This window comes from Pyrus communis, chromosome 6 (genome assembly GCF_041283825.1).
Source record: "Pyrus communis isolate YQ-2024b chromosome 6, ASM4128382v1, whole genome shotgun sequence".
In the NCBI taxonomy this organism is placed as follows: Eukaryota; Viridiplantae; Streptophyta; class Magnoliopsida; order Rosales; family Rosaceae; genus Pyrus; species Pyrus communis.
The window spans coordinates 6,498,907-6,521,316 of record NC_142570.1 but is presented as its reverse complement, the minus strand read 5'-3'; the positions used below and the strand labels follow the sequence as shown (position 1 = coordinate 6,521,316).

The following is a 22,410-nucleotide window of genomic DNA, read 5'->3' as shown; positions in this document are numbered from 1 at the left end:
AAGTCATTCTCATATTCCCTCCGTGATCCTCATGTTAATATTTGTAAATGAATCGATAAACACTATCTTCCTTCGCGAGAATGTTGAATAAAAATGGATTACCATGTCCTCCGTCTTAACTATGGTTGTAGTAAAGGAGGGGATGAGTCTAAAATTATTATTATTTCAAAACGATTGGCACTACAAGATCATTTCAACAAGGGTGCTCTCTTAAATAATCCGATGTAATCTTCATAAAATATAAAAAACAAAAAAAATCAGATGTAATCTTCATAAAAAAAATATAAAATAACAAAAACTCAGATGCAATCATCCAAATAGTTGAGTTCATTAGACAAGTCAAAATTGTTACACAAACAAGCCCTTAGCCTTAAGAAATAGCCAGCACTCATAGGGCCACACTGATGACACCAATCCAATGGTCCAATCTCAATTCCCAAAACCCAAATTTATTTTGTCAATGGTCCCGGCGCCTGCACCGAAAACTAATTTTCAATATCTACACATCACATTGTATTATTAGATCACGAGTCATTATTAGATAATGAGTCAGTTAATAATGACGATGAATCTTATTTCATGCGAGTCAGTTTCCGAATTACATCTTAATAAGTTTAAATTTTAGCGGAACGACAAAGGCACTGCTTTGACTAACTTGATTCGTTAGTCGTAGTAGGGAAGAATTTACTGTTATTTCACATGCAGCAGCACCATACCAAAAGCTAACTGGCAGCAGCCAAAGGCCAAAACTTGGCATATATTTTAACATCATCGACAAACCAAACTACAAGACAAGAGTCCATCCGATTTTGTTGATTTGCAACATCTTCTTCCTTAATATTGTCGCCCCATCACAATATACATACATACATACATACATACATACATACATATATATATATATATATATATTTATATGTAAACACTTTTCTAGGGTCTCAGTGCATTCCGTCACCGACACCGACAACATTAACCTGCGACGACATGGCGGCCTTTGAAGCTCGCCGCCGTGTAACACGGCTTCTGTTGTTAGTAGTAGTAGTACTAGTTGTGTCCGACTTTATTCTGTCTGCGGAGTCCAAGTATATGCAGTACAATACGACGTCGGGGCTTGTCGCCGGGAAGCTGAACGTGCATTTGGTCCCTCATTCCCACGACGACGTGGGGTGGTTGAAGACCATCGATCAGTACTACGTTGGCTCCAATAATTCCATTCAGGTATGATTAAATTATTATGCTCCTTCGAATTAATTTACGTTTAATTAATTTATTATGATTAAAATAACAATAATGTTTATGAATATTTGCAGGGAGCTTGCGTTCAGAACGTGCTGGATTCTCTGGTTCCGGCATTGTTGGCCGATAAGAACCGCAAGTTCATATATGTTGAGCAGGCTTTTTTCCAACGTTGGTGGAGAGAGCAGAGCGAGGGGACTCAGAACATAGTGAAACAGCTTGTCAACGACGGTCAACTTGAACTCATGTACAAAATCTTGCAATGCCCTTCACATTGTTTCGAATCATTTCGTTGGTGTTTCGCTTTGGGTTGTGAATTTGTTGATTTGGGTTTGTTTTGCAGAAATGGGGGGATGTGCATGCACGACGAGGCTGCTACTCATTACATTGATATGATTGATCAGACGACTCTCGGGCATCGGTTTATCAAACAAGAATTCAATGTGACTCCGAGGATTGGATGGCAGATCGACCCGTTTGGACATTCTGCAGTGCAGGCTTACCTGTTGGGAGCTGAGGTCTGGGTTTCGAAACTTTTTGTTTTCGAAATTGCCAATTTATTTAGAGTTTTTCTATTAGCGAATTGTATTTGTGAGACCACTGATTGAACATCAGCAATATTGCTTGCATAGGTTGGATTCGATTCTCTTTTCTTTGCAAGAATCGACTACCAGGACAGAGCTAAACGGATGGGTGACAAAAGCCTCGAGGTTGTCTGGCGGGGTTCTAAGAGTCTCGGTTCATCTGCACAGGTATGTGCAACACGAAGTTTATGTTCTTCTGATGTTGGACTAATCAAAATTATCAGTGTTGAATTTGGTCTTTCAGCTCCGAAACTGTGTTAATTGCTTGAATTTGAAGATTGGAATTATGTTATTAATCAATCCTTCGTGTGTGTAGATTTTCGCAGACGCATTTCCTAAGAATTATGAACCTCCTTCTGATAATTTCTACTTTGAAGTTGATGACCCTTCACCTATTGTACAAGTGAGTCCACTGTCAAATGAAGCTGACACGATGTTCTATATGTGTGTGTGCGTGTGTATCAACTACGTTCCCTGTAGTTTTATAAATATTCAATCATTTCTGCTTTCGTTGTTTGAAGGATGATACGTTTCTGTTTGACTACAATGTGCCCGATCGCGTTAACGACTTTGTATCAGCTGCAATGTCACAAGTAAGATGATCAAACTGTCATCAGTTTAGGCTGATTACTTTAAGTGTGAGAATCTCTCGGCGCTTATATGAATTACTTGCTTCTCCTTTTCAGGCAAACATCACGCGTACGAATCATATCATGTGGACTATGGGAACGGACTTCAAGTATCAATACGCTAATACATGGTTCCGACAGATGGATAAGTTCATCCATTATGTGAATCAAGTTGGTCCATAGCCGAAAATATTGGTGTCATTTTGCATCTTCTGCCCCTTTTATGATTTCTGCGTTAATTGAAGTACTCATATGAATCCTTGTAGGATGGGCGTGTCAATGCGCTATACTCAACCCCGTCAATATACACCGATGCCAAGTATGCAGCAAATGAATCCTGGCCAATCAAGACCGATGACTTCTTTCCGTGAGTTCAAATTTAAGAAATTCAAATTCTCTTGCAGGTGCGGATTCCTTCTCCTTTCTCTTGACCTCTAAGGCTCTAACCATGCTTATTTATCAGATACGCCGACATTGTCAATGCTTACTGGACTGGATATTTCACGAGCAGGCCAGCCATCAAAGGATATGTTAGAACACTGAGCGGCTACTATATGGTAAACTCTTACGATCATTTTAATTCTTGGTAAAGTATTACGTTTTATGCTTTTAGTAAATGTGAAGCCTGTTGAGGTAACTGTGCTTTAATTACAAACAGGCAGCAAGACAATTGGAGTTTTTCAAGGGGTTGAACAAGTCGGGGCCTAACACAGATTCGTTGGCTGATGCTTTAGCGATTGCTCAACATCATGATGCAGTTAGTGGCACAGAGAAGCAGCACGTGGCGTATGATTATGCAAAACGGCTCTCAATAGGTTACACGGAGGTAAACTTGATCTCTCCTGATGTTCTCAGTAGTTAATTTCTTTAGTTTCGCTTCCTGAAATGATTTCTGTTCAATTGTCTCATGCAGGCGGAGCAGGTTGTTGCGGAATCACTTGCTTGCTTGACAGAGACAAAATCAGAAGCTGGTTGCAAGAGTTCTTCAACTAAGTTTCAACAGGCAAATTATAACTACCCTTTATCGTACACTTTTGGGGCGCTTCGCTTAAAAACTAGACTAAGAAGCTGACACTATATCCATCCTTCTTTCAGTGTCCACTTCTAAATATTAGCTATTGTCCCCCATCAGAAGCTGATCTATCAAATGGGAAAACCCTGGTGAGGACAATTTGGCGACGACTTTTACTTCCATGTTTGTGTTTTGATTAAGAAGTAAGAATTATTTCGTGACACATTCTCTTTCGTAGGTTATTGTTGTCTACAACGCTCTCGGATGGAAGAGAGAGGATATCGTAAAGATTCCTGTAAGTAATTATTTCCGGTTCTATGTTCTAACCCTCACCTTTGCATTTTGATGGAAATCATTACTTCAAGTCCTGAACTGTTTTCGCTTTGGATAAAATTGAGCAATATGTTTTAGCTTCGCATACAATCTACTCAATGTAATCTTGTTTTGAATACTTGTTTTGTTTATTCGAGTGAACGATCTCATCTTCCCGACCTGGTACAGGTTGTCAGTGCGAACGTCACTGTAAGGGATTATACAGGAAAAGAAATTGAATCACAAATCTTACCGCTGCTTAATGCGTCAGTGGGTCTAAGAAACAATTATGTTAAGGCATATCTGGGTGTATCACCAAGTGTCACACCAAGTTACTGGCTTGCATTTTCAGCAACTGTACCACCTCTTGGTTTTAGCACTTACACCGTGTCAAGTGCCACACGAACAGGTTAGCGATGAGAATTTTTACGCATACAATACTCATTCAACATACCGTACTACTTGTGCATAGTGGCTCAAATTTTGGTTCTCATGCTTCCTTACTATTGCTGCAGCTACAACTTCTGAGAGACAAACTGCTTACAAGTCAGAAACGAGTCAGAATGATACCATAGAAGTCGGGCCAGGAAAATTGAAACTTGTTTATTCCGGAAATGATGGAAAACTTACTCAATACATCAACACCGGAAGCTTGGTAAGCGAATTTGCCAACTTGCATCTGTGTTTCGATTCTTGAGGCTATTTCTCAATGCGTCTGATTTAACATCTGGTTTACAACTGAAGGTCACCAAGTCGATACAACAAGCTTTTAGTTATTATCCTGGAGATGATGGAGATCATGGAAGTGCGGATAAACAGGTAAAACAAAGATATATCGAAGTCTTCAGTTGTTGCTGTTGTTGTTACTTCCCTAACCTTGATATACATTTTAATTTCTGAAGGCCTCAGGAGCTTATATCTTCCGCCCTAATGGTACAGTCCCCATTAACTCCGAAGGGCAGGTACATACATAATATCTTCTATGAATGTTTCAACTTTTATCAAGTGCAATCTCAATAAGAAATAGCGAGTTACCGTTAGAAATTGCAGGTTTCTTTTACTGTGCTGAGGGGACCGTTGTTAGATGAAGTACATCAGAGGATCAACTCTTGGATATATCAGGTGTGTGGAAATGATATATGGGTTTTCTTTTTCACGGTGTGAAGATTTCGCTAACGATGTTACCAATTGTTTATTTGCTGCAAATTTAAACAGGTCACTAGATTGTACAAGGAAAAGGAGCATGCTGAGATTGAATTCACCGTGAGTTACTGCGTTGTGTTGCGTATTTCCATTGCATGTTTCATGTGGATATCAAAGAATTACCATTTGGAGAACTTTCTTTGACAACAGATTCTCATTTTGCAGGTTGGGCCTATACCAATCGATGATGGAATTGGCAAAGAAATCGTGACTAAGATTACAACCGGCATGGAAACCAACAAAAAGTTCTACACAGATTCTAACGGGCGTGATTTTATTGAAAGAGTATGTCATATACTTGTTTCATTTGTAGTGCAAAAATGTCCTCTATAGAACATGTACGAAGCATCTGCAACTCGAAAGAAACAAGTGAATGTAAGGTGCAGCTATACATTGTCTTAGCAAAATTACTATTTTGCAGATTCGAGACTATAGAAGGGATTGGAACTTGGAAGTGAATCAACCCGTCTCAGGAAATTATTATCCGGTATGTGTATATCGGATAAAGCAGGACAAAGAAAAAGTGGCCAAGAATTTCCCAAATTCATCATTCAAACCGTTGTAAATTATGAAGTGATTAGGTTCTTTAATCACATGACAAAGTCTGGTTTTCTGTCATTTTAGATTAATCTCGGACTCTACACAAAAGACAACAACACGGAGTTTTCAGTACTAGTAGATAGATCTGTGGGTGGATCCAGCATTGTGGATGGGCAATTGGAACTCATGGTTCATAGGTTTGTTCTCTCGGTTACTTTGAATTTTCATGTTTAACTACGCCTAATTATGTCGATTGATATTGAGTAAATTTCATGGTTATTGATGTTGCAACCATCTGTCTATTAGGAGGTTGCTCCATGATGATGACAGAGGCGTTGGAGAAGCTCTAAACGAAACTGTGTGCATTCAAGATGGTTGCAAAGGATTAACAGTAAGATCATAAAAACCAGCCTTATGGTTCTTTGTGTTCACAAATACCAGAATTTTTTGCATCTAATGTGATTGATTTGAATACTGACAGATCATCGGAAAGTACTACCTCAGACTCGATCCATTGGGAGAGGGTGCTAAATGGCGCCGATCATTTGGTCAGGAGATATACTCTCCATTTCTTTTAGCCTTCACAGAACAAGATGAAGATAGCTGGAAAAGCTCTCATGTCACAACCTTTTCGGGAATGGATCCTTCCTACACTTTACCTGATAATGTTGCGATAATAACCCTCCAGGTTCGTATCTCTCCTCAAGAACATGGGAGCAGCATCCTATGAAAGATGAAAAATTCCTCTATCAGATTAACATTGTTAATCCTGTTTTTCAAACTCTGTAGGAGCTGGATGATGGAACACTTCTGTTCCGCCTTGCACATTTATACGAGGTTTTAGTTTCTTCCTTATTCATACTTTACGTTTTCAGCAACGAATTCTAATAAGATTGATATTTTTCTGGTTTATCAAATGCTAGATTGATGAGGACAAGGATCTTTCGGTCATGGCAAGTGTAGAGCTCAAAAAAGTGTTTGCAGATAAGAAGGTACGTAACATAAACATCTGTGCACGAAGATAAAAACTGATCCAAAAAACTAACCATCTAAATACTTCTGGTAACACATTTTTCATTCCAATGAAACTCAGATTAGAAAAGTAACGGAAATGAGTTTATCTGCAAACCAAGAAAGAGCGGAAATGGAGAAGAAGCGACTAGTGTGGAAAGCAGAAGGCTCCTCCGAAGGAGAAGCCAAAGTGTTGAGGGGAGGACCTGTTGATCCAACAAAGCTGGTGGTTGAACTTGCTCCAATGGAAATCCGAACGCTTATCATCGACTTCTAGTCCAAATATCCGACGGCTGAAAGTAAGAATGTGCGACGTACAGACATTGCTTTCGCTCGATACTAAGCTCGAACACTCAAGGGTGCTCGGATAACTTGGATTCAGAAGGCACTGAATCAAAATGAAGTTCAGAGTCCTTTATGATTGTTATACATTATTGCTTCTGTTATAAGATAATGTCATGTGGATCACTAGCCTGGCTCTAATTCTCAGAAGTTTTTAAGACGAATGATTCATAATATAAACACGTTTTCAGACAACCAAAAACGCTTATAGCAAACGAAAATGCACAACTGTGCTAGAATTGATTATATAGCATTTTTTGGTGTAGGATCACATCACATGTATGTACTTTATTCAGAAAGTATTTAAAATTCTTTGAAATATGTCACTTAAAAAAGATATATTAAAATCCTATGAAAAAGTGCGGGTCTTGGTCGAGAAGATGCGGATAAAACGCCAATAGCTTGATATTAGCTTCTACGGAATAAGCTTTAAAGAAGAGAGCTATCATACCACACCCCCCCCCCCCCCCCTCTCTTTCTCTTTCTCTTTTAGAAAGTGTTACTAAAATAAACACCTATTAGGACTTGTTTGGTGAGCTGGATGAAATTTGGCCTTAAGGATAGAATTGGATTGGTAGAGACTTGTAAGACAAGACTTGTAATCTATGTATAAAGATATGTTAGATAACCCACTTTATTGTGAACTCATAACCTATAATGTTCAATCCTGTTCATCTCACATTTAACACAACAAACAACAAACCGGACTCAAGTCCATTTTAATTGATCACAACCTATCTCATGCAACCCACCAAACGAAACCTCAATGCTAGGCTAGCATATAACTGGTTAGACATCAAACAACACGTTACATCTGCTCCAGTCAAAGTGATGTAGTCTACAGATTTTACCCAATAAAAAAAAAAAAGAAAATGGGTCCTGCCGACTGCCTCCATTAACACTTCCTTAATCACAAAAGACCCAATGCCAACCACAAAAGACCAAGACACGCATATTTTCCACAACGACCAGGACTTTGGTATTGCGACGTCCTTAAATAAGTTCATGTGCTTTCTCATCACCTTAATATATTTTCTTTCTTTTGTTTTTCAAGACTTGAAACGTTGGGTGCAAGCGTGAATGTTCTTAAACAACTGAGCTACGAGTTCAATGGCGGTTGAAGCTAATTGCTTGAGGCTTCTTTTGGTTATGGTACTGCTAGTTCAAGTGTTTCTACGTGGGGAGTCCAAGTACATGGTTTACAATACGACGTCGCGCCTTGTTCCCGGGAAGCTCAACGTTCATTTAGTACCTCACACCCACGACGACGTCGGATGGAAGAAGACCGTTGATCAGTACTATACTGGCTCCAACAATTCCCTTCAGGTTGGGTTCCCATCCCTTTCTTTAATTTGATCATTTTACTTTTAATTAATAATTCGATAATGCTGGTGTTTCTCATGGGGAACCTACTTATGACGTGACCTCTCACTTATGATTAACGCGTTTTCACTCTACGAAAATCATAATCAGAATCATTCATTCTCTTTCTCATCATCTGAAGATTATATCTGTAAAAAATCATTTGATCTGGATATTATTTAACCTTCCATAAGTGTCAAACCAATCAATGGTTTTGACCACGATGGAAATGCTCTTATGATGAAACGTCCATTTTTTGGTGCATAAAAATGGTTAAAAGATCTCTACACTGAATGATTTTTTTTTTCATATACGATCTTTAAATGATAATAAAGTAAACGAACGGTTCCAATTATGATGTTTGTAGGATGAGGAGAGGTAGGGGACAAGTAGGTTCCCCTAAGGGAACACAAGCATTATTCATATTAATTTACTTGTGCTTTTCAGTTAATTGTATTGCTTTTATTATAGGAAATTATTAAGAAAAAATCCCGTATGAACATTTTTTCTTCATTCACTTTTTAAATTTTAATTTATCTTCCGGTTCTTAATTTGAAATTTGGATGTTCAATTGCTAATGAACACTCGATCTTTTATGATATTAAAATAATAATAATAATAATTAAAGCTACTGTTTTCAGGTAGCTTGTGTTCGGATGGTGCTGGATTCGTTGGTTCCCGCTTTGTTGGCCGATGAAAACCGCAAATTCATATATGTTGAACAGGTAATCAATATCGTTAATATTAGTTGAAAATATGTGATTTTTATACGTATGATTAAAAATTGTGTGAAAATAACGGGTTTTTAATGTAAAAAGTATATATGTATGTGTATAATATATGTATTGTATGTTAGAAAATACGTACGCACAGATACACGTATTTACTTACCAGGGTCTTGAGAGAAAGAGGGTGGGCAACAAGCACCATTTGAAAGTGGGTGAAGAAGAATTGATGAATTGGAGCGGTGTGGTATCCAAAATTGATATCATCATTATATAGAGGTGGGATTGGTAGTGATGAGGATATAAGGTGAATCAAACTAAATATATCTTAATAGGTATTCATTAACAACTCAATGAGTTGATTTGCCACCTCTACCACATACAATAGTAGAGCACATAGGTTCTTCTGTAGGGTATCCGGCCATCTAGATTAGAGGTGGTGCGAGAGGGAGGTGGGACCAAAATTTGGGGTATGGTTATGGGTCCCACTATCAAGGGTTGGGTTTAGTGGAAAAGGATCCTTGTCGGATCCTTTTTGTGGGGATCTGGGGGATCAAGCAATCAAGGTCGTTCATCGTATATCGTGTGGTCAGTTTTTGTTAGATACTATTTATATTCAATTTTAAAATTTGAATTTAAAATGATATCTAACCGCACGATATACGATAAACGACTGTAATTGCTTGATCCTCACAAAAAGGATCCGACGACGATCCTTTTCCAGGTTTAGAGGCTATTTTATGTGCTAATTTTATGTCTAAATAATACTATGTTTTTTTATATAACAAGCCAAATGGGTTCGAACTGAAGTGGGGAGAGAGGGGATGTTACTTAAAACCAATCTAATCTAATGTTTAGGAGGGGGAATTAAGGTCAAGTGTATACGGAGAGCGTATCCGCTCTAGCCAATTTAATTACATTAACATCTGATTGTTGATGTGTTTTTTTTTTTTTTTTTAAGAAAAACGAAAATGGAATCAGAAATGTAAATGGATTAGTTGATTAATTAATGCAGATTTTTTTCCAACGTTGGTGGAGAGACCAAACGGAGGCGACCCAAAACACGGTTAAGCGACTAGTCAGCTCCGGTCAACTGGAACTCATGTACAAAATCTGCAATGCCTTGCAGTCCAAGTTTCAATTTTTTTCGTTTTATTTAAAAGAAAATAAAATGTCTTGCTGTTGTTTACGATCTGGGTTTGTTTTGCAGAAATGGGGGGATGTGCATGCATGATGAGGCTGCTGCTCATTACATCGATATGATTGATCAGACGACTCTCGGGCATCGGTTTATCAAGCAAGAGTTCAACGTGACTCCCAGAATTGGCTGGCAGATCGATCCATTCGGACATTCTGCAGTGCAGGCCTACCTGTTGGGAGCTGAGGTGCGCGTTTCTTGAAACTATTAGGGCCCGTTTTATAACCATTTCGTTACTCTATTTGTAACATGCATTTAGTGAATGCTCGATATTTGTGAAACCATTTGTTGAACATCAGTTATACTGTTGGCATAGGTTGGATTTGACTCTCTTTTCTTTGCGCGAATTGACTACCAAGACAGAGCTAAACGGAAGAATGAGAAAAGCCTCGAGGTTGTCTGGCGAGGTTCTAAGAGTCTCGGATCATCTGCACAGGTGCGTGTGCGTGTGTGCGCCACAAAGTTGTGTTGTTAGTTCTGGAGGGATTGGTGTTTCAGCTTTGAAACCGTGTTTTTTTCTTTCTTTCAGTTGCGAACTTTTTGAAGATTGGAAATGTACTATTAATCAACCTCTTTTCTTTGTGTTTGTAGATTTTCGCCGGTGCATTCCCTGAGAATTATGGACCTCCGACAAATGATTTTTACTTTGAAGTTGATGACTTATCCCCTATTGTTCAGGTGAGTCCACAGTCTAATGCCTATGTAGTCCGTAGTAACGTGATGACAGATTCATTTATTTTCTTTTGGCTTTCCTTGTTTGAAGGATGATACTGATCTGTCTGACTACAATGTGCTCGAGCGTGTAAATGATTTCGTATCTGCTGCAATCTCACAAGTAAGATGTATCCTATTAGATTGTCTACCAGCGATTCATTTCTGCCCAAGTTTTACTTTCAGGAAAGAGTTTAGATCTGTCGGGGCTTATGCAAACCACTCGTCTGGTTTTCAGGCAAACATTACTCATACGAATCATATCATGTGGACAATGGGATCGGATTTCAAGTATCAGTACGCGCATTCATGGTTTCTGCAGATGGATAAGTTCATTCATTACGTGAATCAAGTTAGTCCATGGCTGTAAAGTGTAACATTGTTGTTGTTTCACATTTTCTGCCCTGTTAATGGAAGTCTTCGTATTAATGTTCGTAGGATGGGCGTGTGAATGCGCTATACTCAACTCCGTCAATATACACTGATGCCAAACATGCAACAAATGAACCCTGGCCAATCAAGACTGGAGACTTCTTTCCGTGAGTTCAAATTTTTTGAAATTCATCGTCATTTACAGGTACCTGGTCCTTTTCCAGCTTGCTAACCTATAACTATGCGCATCCATCAGATACGCTGAGAAAGAAAATATTTACTGGACCGGATATTTTACAAGCAGGCCAGCCCTCAAGGGCTATGTTAGAATGATGAGCGGCTACTATTTGGTATACTCTTCTGAACATTTTAGCCTGCGTTGGTAATAATTATGTTTTGAGTAAGATTTCAAAGAGTATTAAGGTAGTTGTGTTCTTCAATTTATGATCAGGCAGCGAGGCAACTTGAATTTTTTAAGGGAATGAGTAAATCAGGGTCTAAGACAGATTCTCTGGCTGACGCCTTAGCAATCGCTCAACATCACGATGCAGTTAGTGGCACGGAGAGGCAGCATGTGGCCGATGATTATGCAAAACGACTTTCAATAGGCTACAATGAGGTAGATAAAACTTATACCATTCCCGATATTCTCAGTAGTTTCTTTACTTTTGCATAACGAAATGGTTTCGATTTCTTGCAGGCTGAGAAGGTTATTGCAGAATCGCTTGCTTGCATGACAGAATCCAAACCAAGAGCTGGTTGCGAGAATCTGTCAAGGAAGTTTCAACAGGCAAATTAAACTACCCTTTGTCCTACATTTTTCGGCTGTTTCACTTTACCACTGGATTAACAGCAAGCTGACATTACGTTAACAGATTCTTATTTCCTATCACTTTACAATTTTTGTTCATATTCTTCCATTTATATTTTGTTTCAGTGTCCACTTCTGAACATTAGCTATTGCCCCCCATCAGAGGCTGATCTGTCAACCGGGAAATCCCTGGTGAGGATAGTTCAACGATGACATTTATCATCTGCCATGCTTATGTTTCAATCAAGAAGAACGAATTATTTCGTGATTATGCATTTCTCTTTTGTAGGTTATTGTTGTCTATAATTCTCTGGGATGGAAAAGAAAGGATGTCGTAAAGATTCCTGTGAGTAGTTATTTCCTCTTTCATGTTGAAATCCTTACTGTGTTTTAAGATTTTTTATATTTCTCACGCGTTTGTGTGCATATCTCTAGGTAAGTAAGTATATGTTCTTCCTGTTTTTTTTCTTTCTGGATACTTGTTTTCTATAGGTTATCAATGCAAACGTCGCTGTGAGAGATTCTACAGGAAAAGAAATTGAGTCACAGCTCATACCTCTGCTTAATGCATCCTCGACCATAAGAAATTACCATGTCAAGGCATATCTTGGTAAATCCCTGGGAGATACTCCAAGTTATTGGCTTGCATTTTCAGCAACTGTACCCCCTCTTGGTTTTAGCACTTACGTCATCTCAAGTGCCACACGAAAAGGTTGACTATGTGAATTCTTTACCGTGTGATACTGAAGAAACATATCAGAACCAGATTTAACTTTTAATGACGGCTCAGATATTGTGTTTCCGCCTTACAAATGCAGCTACTACTTCAGAGGGACCGACAGTGTACAGGTCAGAAGCAGGTCGAAATGATACAATAGAAGTCGGGCGAGGCAACTTGAGACTTATTTATTCTGGAAATGATGGACAACTTACTAAATATATGAACAGCAGAAGCTTGGTATGTAACTTCTGCACTCAAACAGTACTTGTTTTCTGCAAAAATGTTCGTTAAATTGATTTTCTCCGTGCATATAATTTGATATGTACTATAAATACAGGTCAAAAAAGGGATAAAACAATCATTTAGCTACTATGCTGGAGATAATGGATATGTCGATTTACAGGTAATGAAGTAATACACATTTTAAATGTAATTAAACGTGATTATATGTGATGAAGATTGAAAAGGGAATGTTTCTATTTTCTGAAGGCCGAGGGAGCGTATGTCTTCCGCCCTAATGGTTCATATCCCATTAAATCCGGAGGGAAGGTAGGTAAATGAATGTCATTTTACCATATGCAGTCACAGTCAGAAATAGCAAATTCACCATTAGGAATTGCAGGTTGATCATTTTACTGTTCTGAGAGGACCATTGCTCGATGAAGTACATCAGAGGATAAACTCTTGGATTTACCAGGTGGTTACAGAATCTTAATAAAAATATGGGATCATATGTGTATATGTGTGTGTGTGTGTGTATGAGTTTTCTTTCGTGGTGTGAAGGTTTCGTGATTGATACTAACAACAGTTTATTTGTTGCATATGCTTAAACAGGTCACTAGAGTGTACAAGGAAAAAGAGCATGCTGAGATTGAATTTATTGTGAGTTAACTGCACTGTATTGTGTGTTTCCGCTGGATACGACAATTGAAGATCCAAGAACTAAAAGTTTTGAGAATTTTCCTTTTACAACAATGCTCTGATCTTTCAGATTGGCCCTATACCAATCGATGATGGTGTTGGCAAAGATATTGTAAGCAAGATTACAACCGGCATGAAAACAAACAAACGATTCTACACAGACTCCAACGGGCGCGATTTTATCGAAAGAGTATGTTCTGTGTTTGTTCTCATTTGTTATGCAGAATAACGTGCTGTCTTTCCGGTTTTTGACCAGCCTTGTTCAATGTCTTCAACTTGCTAGAAATTTTCACAGAAATTATTGTTTCACAGATTCGAGACTACAGAAAAGACTGGGATCTTGAAGTGAATCAACCTGTTGCAGGAAATTATTATCCAGTATGTGTAATTACTACATCGATCAATGTGTCTCGTTGTCTCATGTTCGAATTTTCTGGAAAATTACCTTTTACGACAAGTATGTATCTTTAACCAAGACATGACAAAGTTCTCTGTCATTACAGATTAATCTCGGAATCTACACGAAAGATAACAACACAGAGCTGTCAGTATTAGTAGATAGATCTGTGGGTGGATCCAGCATTGTGGATGGACAATTGGAACTCATGCTCCATAGGTTTTCTTCCCTTTACTCTGGATCTACATTTCTTTTTTCGATCTGTCTTTGTTGTTTAGTTAATAACGCGGTTAGTGAGAACGCTATAATCTATCTTGAATTTATATGCCTCGGCATTAGCCTCCCGCTATTTGTTTTGGAAACGAATCAATTTCCTCACTCTTATTCTGAAATGCTGGAATACTAACGAATTCGTTAATATCTTCTTGATTACACTCCACTTTTATTAGGAGGTTGCTCAGTGACGATGACAAAGGTATATTTGAAGCCCTAAACGAAACTGTGTGCATTCAAGATGATTGTGAAGGACTCATTGTATGATCCTAAAAACTCACCCTAGCTAGCTAGGGTTCTTAGTGTTCATAAAGACCATCACTCCCCCATATGATATGCTAACTTTTAAATACATTGACAGATCATCGGAAAGTACTACCTCAGACTCGATCCATTGGGAGAGGGCGCTAAATGGCGTCGATCATTTGGTCAGGAGATATACTCTCCATTTCTTTTAGCCTTCACAGAACAAGATGAAGATAGCTGGACAAGCTCTCATGTCACAACCTTTTCCGGAATGGATCCTTCCTACACTTTACCTGATAATGTCGCGATAATAACCCTCCAGGTTTGTGATCTCCCCGAGAAGATGGAAGCAGCATCCTACAGGAAAATAAAAAATTCCCTTATCAGATTAACATTGTTAATCCTGTTTTAAAACTCTGTAGGAGCTGGAAGATGGAAAACTTCTGTTCCGCCTTGCGCATTTATATGAGGTTTTAGTTTCTTCCTTGCTCATACTTGACATTTTCAGCAACGAGTTCTAATAAGCCCGATGTTTGTATGGTGTATCGAATGCTAGATTGATGAGGACAAGGATCTTTCGGTAATGGCAAGTGTAGAGCTCAAAAAAGTGTTTGCAGATAAGAAGGTACGTAACATAAACATCGGTCCAAGAAGAAAAACACTGATCCGAAAAACTAACCATCTAAAATACTTCTGGTAACACCTTTTTCGTTCCAATGGAACTCAGATTAGAAAAGTAACGGAAATGAGTTTATCTGCAAACCAAGAACGAGCGGAAATGGAGAAGAAGCGACTAGTGTGGAAAGCAGAAGGCTCCCCCGAAGGAGAAGCTAAAGTGTTGAGGGGAGGACCTGTTGATCCAACAAAGCTGGTGGTTGATCTTGCTCCAATGGAAATTCGAACGCTTATCATCGACATGTAATCCAGATGTTCGACCGCTGAAAAGTAAGAATGTGCGATGTTGAGGAGTTCGTTTGTCAAGGGCGCTCGAGTACTTGGATTTAGAAGAGACTGAATTGACATGTCTCGTCGGACATGGAGAAGATGAGGAACCAAATGAATAAGGAGAATCGGCTCGTACACGAGCCGATTCTCCCCATTTACAGATTACTTATTTATTTTTGGGTTTTTGTTCTAATTTTTTTTTTTCACAACACTGAATTATCGTCTTTATATTCTTCAAAATGTAGTCTTTGGTGCAAACCTCTTATCATTGAGCTTTAAACGCTCTAAAAACAACGATGTAAAACTTAAAGCTAAAGAATTTTCAACTTAAAAATATGAAATTTGACTATTACTAGAAAAAAGTTACTTATTTATAAAAGCAGCTTAGAATTGAAAAATTTTGACTTTTACTTAGATGAAACATGTTTACTGTTATCGTAGCGTTTTTGTCCAATACAATGCATTACTAAATCAAAGCGCCATGTGATAATAAATCGTATCCACGACTAATATAACACAATTTGGCACATAAGCATAAATTGCTCATTCAAAACACAAAATTAGAAATATTTGCACACGTGTCAAACTCATTGACAAAAATATTTGCTAAGTTACGTGCATTTACCTAATACATTCACCATCTAAAATTCTTCCATACAACATAAATGTATAGCAAATTGCTCATTCAAAACACAAAATTAGAAATATTTGCACACGTGTCAAACTCATTGACAAAAATATTTGCTAAGTTACGTGCATGTACCTAATACATTCACCATCTAAAATTCTTCCATACAACATAAATGTATAGCATTAAATACTACAAATATTGGATGATCTGGATTGATTTAAATTATTGTTTATATTGTGGTGCCGTGAATTCAGAACGCATTGGAATGGAAATAAACTTTTTGTCCATTCACGTGAAGGGCACATGCTGTAACAGCGCCAAAGGCAAGAGACCAACCACAAAAGTAGAACGTGCCAGAAAGAGAGATACCTAGAGCACTGCGACTGCGACGCCGCCGCCGCCGGAGCAATCCATCGAATTACATTACCCGAGACATCACCTTATCCCAGGTAGGTATTTTCTGGTAACCAAACGCCGCCGTTTCTCTGTGAAATGCTTCTACTTATCAATTGATTTGTCTGTGTTTTTTTTTTCTCAATGAGAGAGTTTTTCAGATGAGGAAAGAGAGCCAGGCGTCCGCCATGGAAATCGACGATACAAAGCCCAAAAATTCCGATCAGATCTCCCCTAAATTCTCCATTAACGGTTCGCTCGCAAATCCCTTCGTTTCTGATATCATTATATCCGTCATCGGTTTTTTTCGTCTGGATTTTAATTTAATTTTGATTTAAACAGTGCTGCAGCTCTTGAAATCTGCTCAGATGCAGCACGGATTGCGCCACGGAGATTACACTCGTTATCGGTACATATTCATTGTCATTTGGTTTAATTTTGTGTTTTATTGTTGTTCATGGTGTGTGTTTGTGTGCATTGTGAGTAGAAATTGATATGTTTTGTTGCTGGAATTGAATTTTTTCGCAGGAGGTATTGCACTGCAAGGTTGAGGAGGTTGTATAAGTCGTTGAAGTTCACTCATGGCCGCGGTAAATACAACCGCCGGGCCATTACTGAATCTACTGTCACTGAAGTGAGGTGGGTCTTATTTTCGCATGAATTTTGTTTTCGGAATTGAATTATATGTTGGTCGTCTATTTTTGTTGCTGGACTAGCGAAAATGTACGAATTTTGGTATATGTATGAACTAGGAAACAATATTTTTTATTTCATGAGTTTTTTTCATGATTTAACGGTTTAATTTTCTGGATTTATGATAGGTATCTTCATGTGGTTCTTTATACGGCGGAGAGAGCGTGGAGCCATGCCATGGAAAAGAGACAGGTTCTGGATGGTCCAAATGCTCGTCAGCGAATCTATCTAATTGGTAGGCTGAGGAAGGCAGTAAAATGGGCTACACTTTTTGCACAGTTGTGTGCAATCAAGGGAGATTCCAGGACTTCTTTAGAAGCCGAGGTGCTTAATTTTTTCTTGTTTCAGTTGCATGTGCATGTCCTGTCCCAAATTTATAATATTTTTGGGTCATAATATGATGTGTTCTAGATGTTTAATTGCCATCGGCACTGATGATAATCATATGGTATGAGATTAACATGTGATTTTCATTGATTTAATAGAACTTTTGTTTCAAGGGGGCATGGTTTATTTTCTTCTCACCTTGCAACTTTTAATTTAATATGTAGGCTTATGCCTCCTTTATGAAAGGGAGCTTGTTGTTTGAGCAAGATCAAAATTGGGACACTGCATTGATGAATTTCAAAAGTGCCAGGTTCAATCTCAAATTATATACATTGATTAATGCTGCTTTTATGTTAGAAATTCATGGGTAATTTGATGCCTATAGTTTGTGTTTGCCCCAAAAGTATAAAGTATCAATGTTCAAAAGCACTAACCGATTAAAATACATGCTGCAAAAGGGAATATAATTTCTCTAGTTGCTTTTTGCTACAAGTTAAGCTCCAATTATACAATTCTAATGGAACAGATACAGCATTTGAATTTTGAATTAGACGGTTATGCATGTAGGAGTCAAGTATTTTTGGTTCAATGAGTAGTGTACGTATAACTTTGTGTTAATATGTTTAGGGCTGTTTATGAGGAACTTGCTAAATATGGAGACCTGGAGAATCAAGTTTTGTGCCGTGAGCGTGTTGAGGAATTAGAACCTAGTATTCGATACTGCCTACACAAGGTTGGAGAGTCAAATCTACAAGCCTCTGAACTTCTACAGATTGGTGAGATGGAAGGACCTGCGCTGGACCTCTTCAAGGCTAAATTGGAGGTAGGGTTGGTTTCATTTAAAGTAAACCATACATTTGATGCTTTTCCTCCCTTTATCCCTCAGAGGCTTCTTTTTATTTTACTGATGACTTGAAGAAACCTGGAAATATAGGCTGTTATGGCCGAGGCAAGATCTCAACAGGCTGCCTCCATGACAGAGTTTCATTGGCTTGGTCATAGATTTCCAATAACAAATCCAAAAACTCGAGTTTCCATTTTAAAAGGTCAGTAGTTTGTTTACTATTTTAAGTCATGGCACCAATATAAAGATTTTTTCTTTCTTGTTCTCATAAAAAAATAAAATAAAATAAAATTCCTACTGATTTTAGGTTTTTGTTAGTTGGTAGAGGACATTGCATAGCAGATCATATCTCTTGTTGTTCATGCTTGTGTGTGTGAGAGTGTAAATGTATGTGCCAGTAAGGTCTCACGAGAGTGATTTGTTTGTATGATGAGAACCTTTAGCTGAAGATGGAAATTTGTTTTTCACTGAAAAAATGATGGTATGTCTATAACTCTAAAAGGATCTGAGAACCACAAAACTGAACTACTCTTTGGAATTTGAAAAGGTGCACCATTCAATAAGACTGTATGTGGGGTGGGGTCTTTGTAATCTTCAGAATGGGAAAAAAAACTAGACAAGGTTTTGATGCATATTTCAGGGAACTGCTATGAGGAAGATATCCTTTTAATTTTGACTTAGAAAAGTTATAGGTAGGGAAAAGTCCTAGCCAGAACCGGATACTTGTCATATGTCATTGCAATTGAGAAATATGCAGCCTTTAACCTCCTTAGATTTCACAAATTACAGATTCTATCAAATTTTTGTGCAAATTTAGTGTGAATCATCATGTCATGTTTCTTTCTTTATTTTTGCACATTTATAATTCCAATAAAATGCTATCTTTTGTTTTATTTGTTTCTTTCTTTTTGCATACTTTAATTCCACTAACCGCTATTCTTTGTTTTGATGTGACAAAATTGTTCAGCTCAAGAATTGGAGAAAGATTTGCTTGGTTCATCAACTAATTCACTCCCACCAGAGAAAAAACTAGGCATTTTTGACAAAATTTTTACTGCATACCATGAGGCAAGGGGTTGCATTCGCAGTGACTTGGTATGGAAGTTTCTCAATATAAGATATTTTCTTTTCCTTTTCTGATGCCCCCAGGGATTTGTCTTTTTGTCATGTGCTTCATCATTATTTTGTATCTTTTTCATGCTGCTGTTCTGATGCACTGTATATAGGCCAGTGCAGGTAATTCTGAAAATGTGAAGGATGACCTGAATGGCCTTGATAAAGCTGTTAGTGCTGTATTGGGAGAGCGAACCATTGAGCGCAACCAAATGTTGGTTACCATTGCGAAGAGTAAACTTACCAAAAGACGTGATGACAAAAACGAGAAAGCTACTAAGCCTGAAGAGCTTGTTAGGTTGTATGATCTACTATTACAAGTTAGTTGCCTCTGTTTTGAATTGTTTCCTACTTGCCTTTCATCATGTGTAAATGAATTACTTTTACTAGATGCTGATATCTCAGGTTATAAATAGAATACCATGTGTGTTGTGATATTTGGCAGAATACATCTGATCTATCAGATTTAGTCAGCTCGGGAAGAGACAGAAAACCAGAAGAAGTGGCTTTTGCTGACGAATGTGAACTAAAAAGTTTAGCCTTCCGGGCAGAGAGGTTTTTTTTCGGCAGAGCTCTCTTTTTAATATATATATATATATATATATATATATATATATATATATATATATATATATATATATATATTGTTTTATGAACTCTGGCATACTTCTCTTCATCAATGTTATGTTCTGGGGATTGCTTCTGTGCTTGTTTTTTCAGATGACACCTATGCCTCATTAAATCTTGAATTCAGGCATCCCTATCTTCTACAAAATCATTGGCCCTAAAACACCAATTTTACATGTATCAAGATGACTTTTCTTGCCATTGTAGGAACTCTTACGTAAAAGCTAATACCACAAAGTGGTTTTCTTGTACTTAGGTTGACTTTTAAATTTTCTGCAGTTACCAAATTACGTGTCTTTTGTCTTCTTCACCCCTTTAGAAAAAACTAAGGCACTTGATAGCGAGGTTCACTATATCTTGTTTACAGTTTCATGCTTGTTATTTTGCTCTGCTTGAACAAACAACCAAGGTTCTACTCTTATCAATAGAGTTGGTATATAGGTGTCAAGGGATATTGTCTATTCTATAAATTTATCAGTATTCCAACTTTTCGCAGGTGTTTCTTTCTGGGCAAATCATACAGCTTGGCCGGTAAGAGGGTAGAAGCTTATGTGTTGTACTGCCATGCTCGCTCCCTTGCAGAGAATGCCCTACAGAAATTCCAGTCTCTGAATAATGGTGATGAGGTGCGTATTAGTGTGGGTTTTTATTTTTTTATTTTTTTTGGAAATATGTTTGCAACTTTGCATAAACATTGACCTCTGTACTTTAAATTAATACTCTTTTGTCAGATGCATCTTGGGTTACATTACATTAGGTTTCTGTTTAGTATATGGCCTTTGGTTCCCATGCAACCAGGGAGACCGATCTTTTTGAGTTAAAACTTTCAATTAGTTGACCTCTTATCATACCAAATACCAATTTTCATGAATGAGCTCTAAGATGAATACAAGTTTGATCGGTTCTATCTTTATAGCAGGCGGTCATCAAGGAGTTGAAGACATTGTGTGATGAGTGCAGATCCAACAGTTGCATCGAACATGCCATGGGGATCATGGAAGAGCTTAAGGCTCCTGAAAACCTTTCAAAAAAGATATCTAGTATCAACTTAAGTGGCGTTGACAAGAAGGTACCACTTAAATCATTTCCTCTTCTTTAAAAATAAACCAGAATTGTGCAAAAATTTCTGGTAATCATATCGGTGTTTGTCTGGTTAGTGTGTAATGTGTCGGGCAAGATACTGAGGCCAAAAGTGAAGAGGTGTACCTAATCTGGACCATTTAAGGCCGTCTCGGGCTTGTCTAGGCTTGCCCAGACATTGGACCATCCAGATTCAAGAACTGGCTTCTATAGATGTTCAAGCTGTTATGTATTATCTAGGTTGTGAGAAACCGTGACTCCTAACCCCGTGATACTAACCTTCTTTTGGATGAGTTTCTCTGAAATTTTGTGTATTAGCATCTCTGTGATTCTGCTCTTAATATGATCACTTTATGTGATACGCTGATTTGGATATTTATTTCAGGTGGAATTCCTCCTTGAGAAACTCAATGTCTACGAGTCTGCAGTTGGCGATGCAAACGTGAAAAGTGCTCCGCGTATTGAAGCCTTCCCTCCTCCCTTTCAATCAATTCCTCGCAACCCCATTGTGCTCGACCTTGCCTACAATCACATCGACTTCCCGTCACTTCAGCATAGGATGAGGAAAGACAAAAGCGGCGGCTTCCTTAAAAGGTTTTGGGGATGAGTTCTCAGAGTTTTTTTCTATACGATAGGTTCACTACATACTCGGAAGAATTTGACGATTTCTGTTAATTGTACTGTCCTCGGCAGCCTTAGAGACACAAGTTTTTAAATTAGCAAACAGGGAATATGGATATGCAACTTCTACTTTTGTTGTCGAATGATGGAAAAATTATATAAGCACAACATGAAATTTTTAGAGGGGAAAGTGGTGGTTTTTATTCCTAGGCGTTTTAACTAAAATGGTCCTTGAGATTGATATAATTCTTCACTTTAGTCCTTAAAATTTAAAATCGATAGAATAGCGTCAATTATTTTGATCATTCCGTGAAATTGAGGTATTTTTGTCATTTATCCTTATTTAACAGATATTTTTTACGGAACAATCAAAATGATTGATAGTGGGCAAACTCAGAGGTCATTTTTATCAATTTCAAATCTCAGTAACCAAAATGAAGAGTTATGTCAATTTCAATGACCATTTTGACTAAAAAGTCTTGTTCTTATGTGTTTTTAGTTGAAGATGTGATAGTGGCCTTCTCTGTGGG

General features: G+C 37.9%; 3 protein-coding genes across 8 annotated transcripts; all 3 read left to right on the top strand.

Annotated features, from left to right (window-relative positions):
- The first annotated feature begins 887 nt into the window (after positions 1-887).
- LOC137710310 (putative alpha-mannosidase At5g13980) lies at positions 888-7,071 on the top strand. Its single transcript, XM_068449242.2, has 27 exons — positions 888-1,218; positions 1,311-1,483; positions 1,580-1,754; positions 1,869-1,988; positions 2,137-2,223; positions 2,342-2,413; positions 2,507-2,620; positions 2,716-2,816; positions 2,913-3,006; positions 3,108-3,275; positions 3,363-3,452; positions 3,545-3,610; positions 3,700-3,756; positions 3,963-4,182; positions 4,289-4,428; positions 4,518-4,592; positions 4,676-4,735; positions 4,824-4,895; positions 4,989-5,036; positions 5,142-5,261; positions 5,398-5,463; positions 5,601-5,713; positions 5,823-5,907; positions 5,998-6,204; positions 6,306-6,353; positions 6,440-6,508; positions 6,610-7,071. Exons 1-27 carry the CDS (start codon positions 985-987, stop codon positions 6,802-6,804), a joined length of 3,069 nt encoding a protein of 1,022 aa, XP_068305343.2. The 5' UTR covers positions 888-984; the 3' UTR covers positions 6,805-7,071.
- A 439-nt stretch (positions 7,072-7,510) lies between these two features.
- On the top strand, positions 7,511-15,892 carry LOC137710505 (putative alpha-mannosidase At5g13980). Of its 2 annotated transcripts, XM_088695611.1 has the most exons (29): positions 7,511-7,848; positions 7,924-8,195; positions 8,873-8,956; positions 9,972-10,060; positions 10,167-10,341; positions 10,471-10,590; positions 10,746-10,832; positions 10,918-10,989; positions 11,104-11,217; positions 11,304-11,404; positions 11,494-11,587; positions 11,689-11,856; positions 11,938-12,027; positions 12,175-12,240; positions 12,338-12,394; positions 12,541-12,760; positions 12,867-13,006; positions 13,107-13,172; positions 13,259-13,318; positions 13,392-13,466; positions 13,604-13,651; positions 13,761-13,880; positions 14,003-14,068; positions 14,194-14,306; positions 14,537-14,621; positions 14,722-14,928; positions 15,029-15,076; positions 15,163-15,231; positions 15,334-15,892. In XM_088695611.1, exons 2-29 carry the CDS (start codon positions 7,980-7,982, stop codon positions 15,526-15,528), a joined length of 3,045 nt encoding a protein of 1,014 aa, XP_088551737.1. In that variant the 5' UTR covers positions 7,511-7,848; positions 7,924-7,979; the 3' UTR covers positions 15,529-15,892. The 2 variants fall into 2 exon arrangements, with proteins under 2 accessions (XP_088551737.1, XP_088551736.1); XM_088695610.1 differs by lacking the exon at positions 7,511-7,848 and having other exon boundaries at positions 7,913-8,195; positions 11,665-11,856.
- A 433-nt stretch (positions 15,893-16,325) lies between these two features.
- On the top strand, positions 16,326-22,070 carry LOC137710399 (signal recognition particle-related / SRP-like protein). Of its 5 annotated transcripts, none has more exons than XM_068449406.2 (14): positions 16,326-16,631; positions 16,737-16,827; positions 16,918-16,984; positions 17,104-17,214; positions 17,397-17,592; positions 17,820-17,905; positions 18,223-18,418; positions 18,530-18,641; positions 19,407-19,534; positions 19,666-19,872; positions 19,998-20,107; positions 20,676-20,805; positions 21,099-21,248; positions 21,645-22,070. In XM_068449406.2, exons 2-14 carry the CDS (start codon positions 16,737-16,739, stop codon positions 21,864-21,866), a joined length of 1,806 nt encoding a protein of 601 aa, XP_068305507.2. In that variant the 5' UTR covers positions 16,326-16,631; the 3' UTR covers positions 21,867-22,070. The 5 variants fall into 5 exon arrangements, with proteins under 5 accessions (XP_068305507.2, XP_068305504.2, XP_088551741.1 ...); XM_068449403.2 differs by having other exon boundaries at positions 16,363-16,631; positions 21,096-21,248; XM_088695615.1 differs by having other exon boundaries at positions 16,440-16,631; positions 16,725-16,827.
- The last annotated feature ends 340 nt before the right edge of the window (positions 22,071-22,410 follow it).

Bases quoted from the DNA above. Each gene is read 5' to 3' on its own strand.
- LOC137710310 (XM_068449242.2), top strand. From the start codon at position 985: ATGGCGGCCTTTGAAGCTCGCCGCCGTGTAACACGGCTTCTGTTGTTA. The intron at 1,219-1,310 runs GTATGATTAAAT...GAATATTTGCAG, and splicing joins GCTCCAATAATTCCATTCAG to GGAGCTTGCGTTCAGAACGT. The intron at 5,908-5,997 runs GTAAGATCATAA...GAATACTGACAG, and splicing joins ATGGTTGCAAAGGATTAACA to ATCATCGGAAAGTACTACCT.
- LOC137710505 (XM_088695610.1), top strand. From the start codon at position 7,980: ATGGCGGTTGAAGCTAATTGCTTGAGGCTTCTTTTGGTTATGGTACTG. The intron at 10,342-10,470 runs GTGCGCGTTTCT...CTGTTGGCATAG, and splicing joins CCTACCTGTTGGGAGCTGAG to GTTGGATTTGACTCTCTTTT. The intron at 11,405-11,493 runs GTGAGTTCAAAT...CGCATCCATCAG, and splicing joins AAGACTGGAGACTTCTTTCC to ATACGCTGAGAAAGAAAATA.
- LOC137710399 (XM_068449403.2), top strand. From the start codon at position 16,737: ATGAGGAAAGAGAGCCAGGCGTCCGCCATGGAAATCGACGATACAAAG. The intron at 17,593-17,819 runs GTGCTTAATTTT...TTTAATATGTAG, and splicing joins GGACTTCTTTAGAAGCCGAG to GCTTATGCCTCCTTTATGAA. The intron at 21,249-21,644 runs GTACCACTTAAA...TATTTATTTCAG, and splicing joins TAAGTGGCGTTGACAAGAAG to GTGGAATTCCTCCTTGAGAA.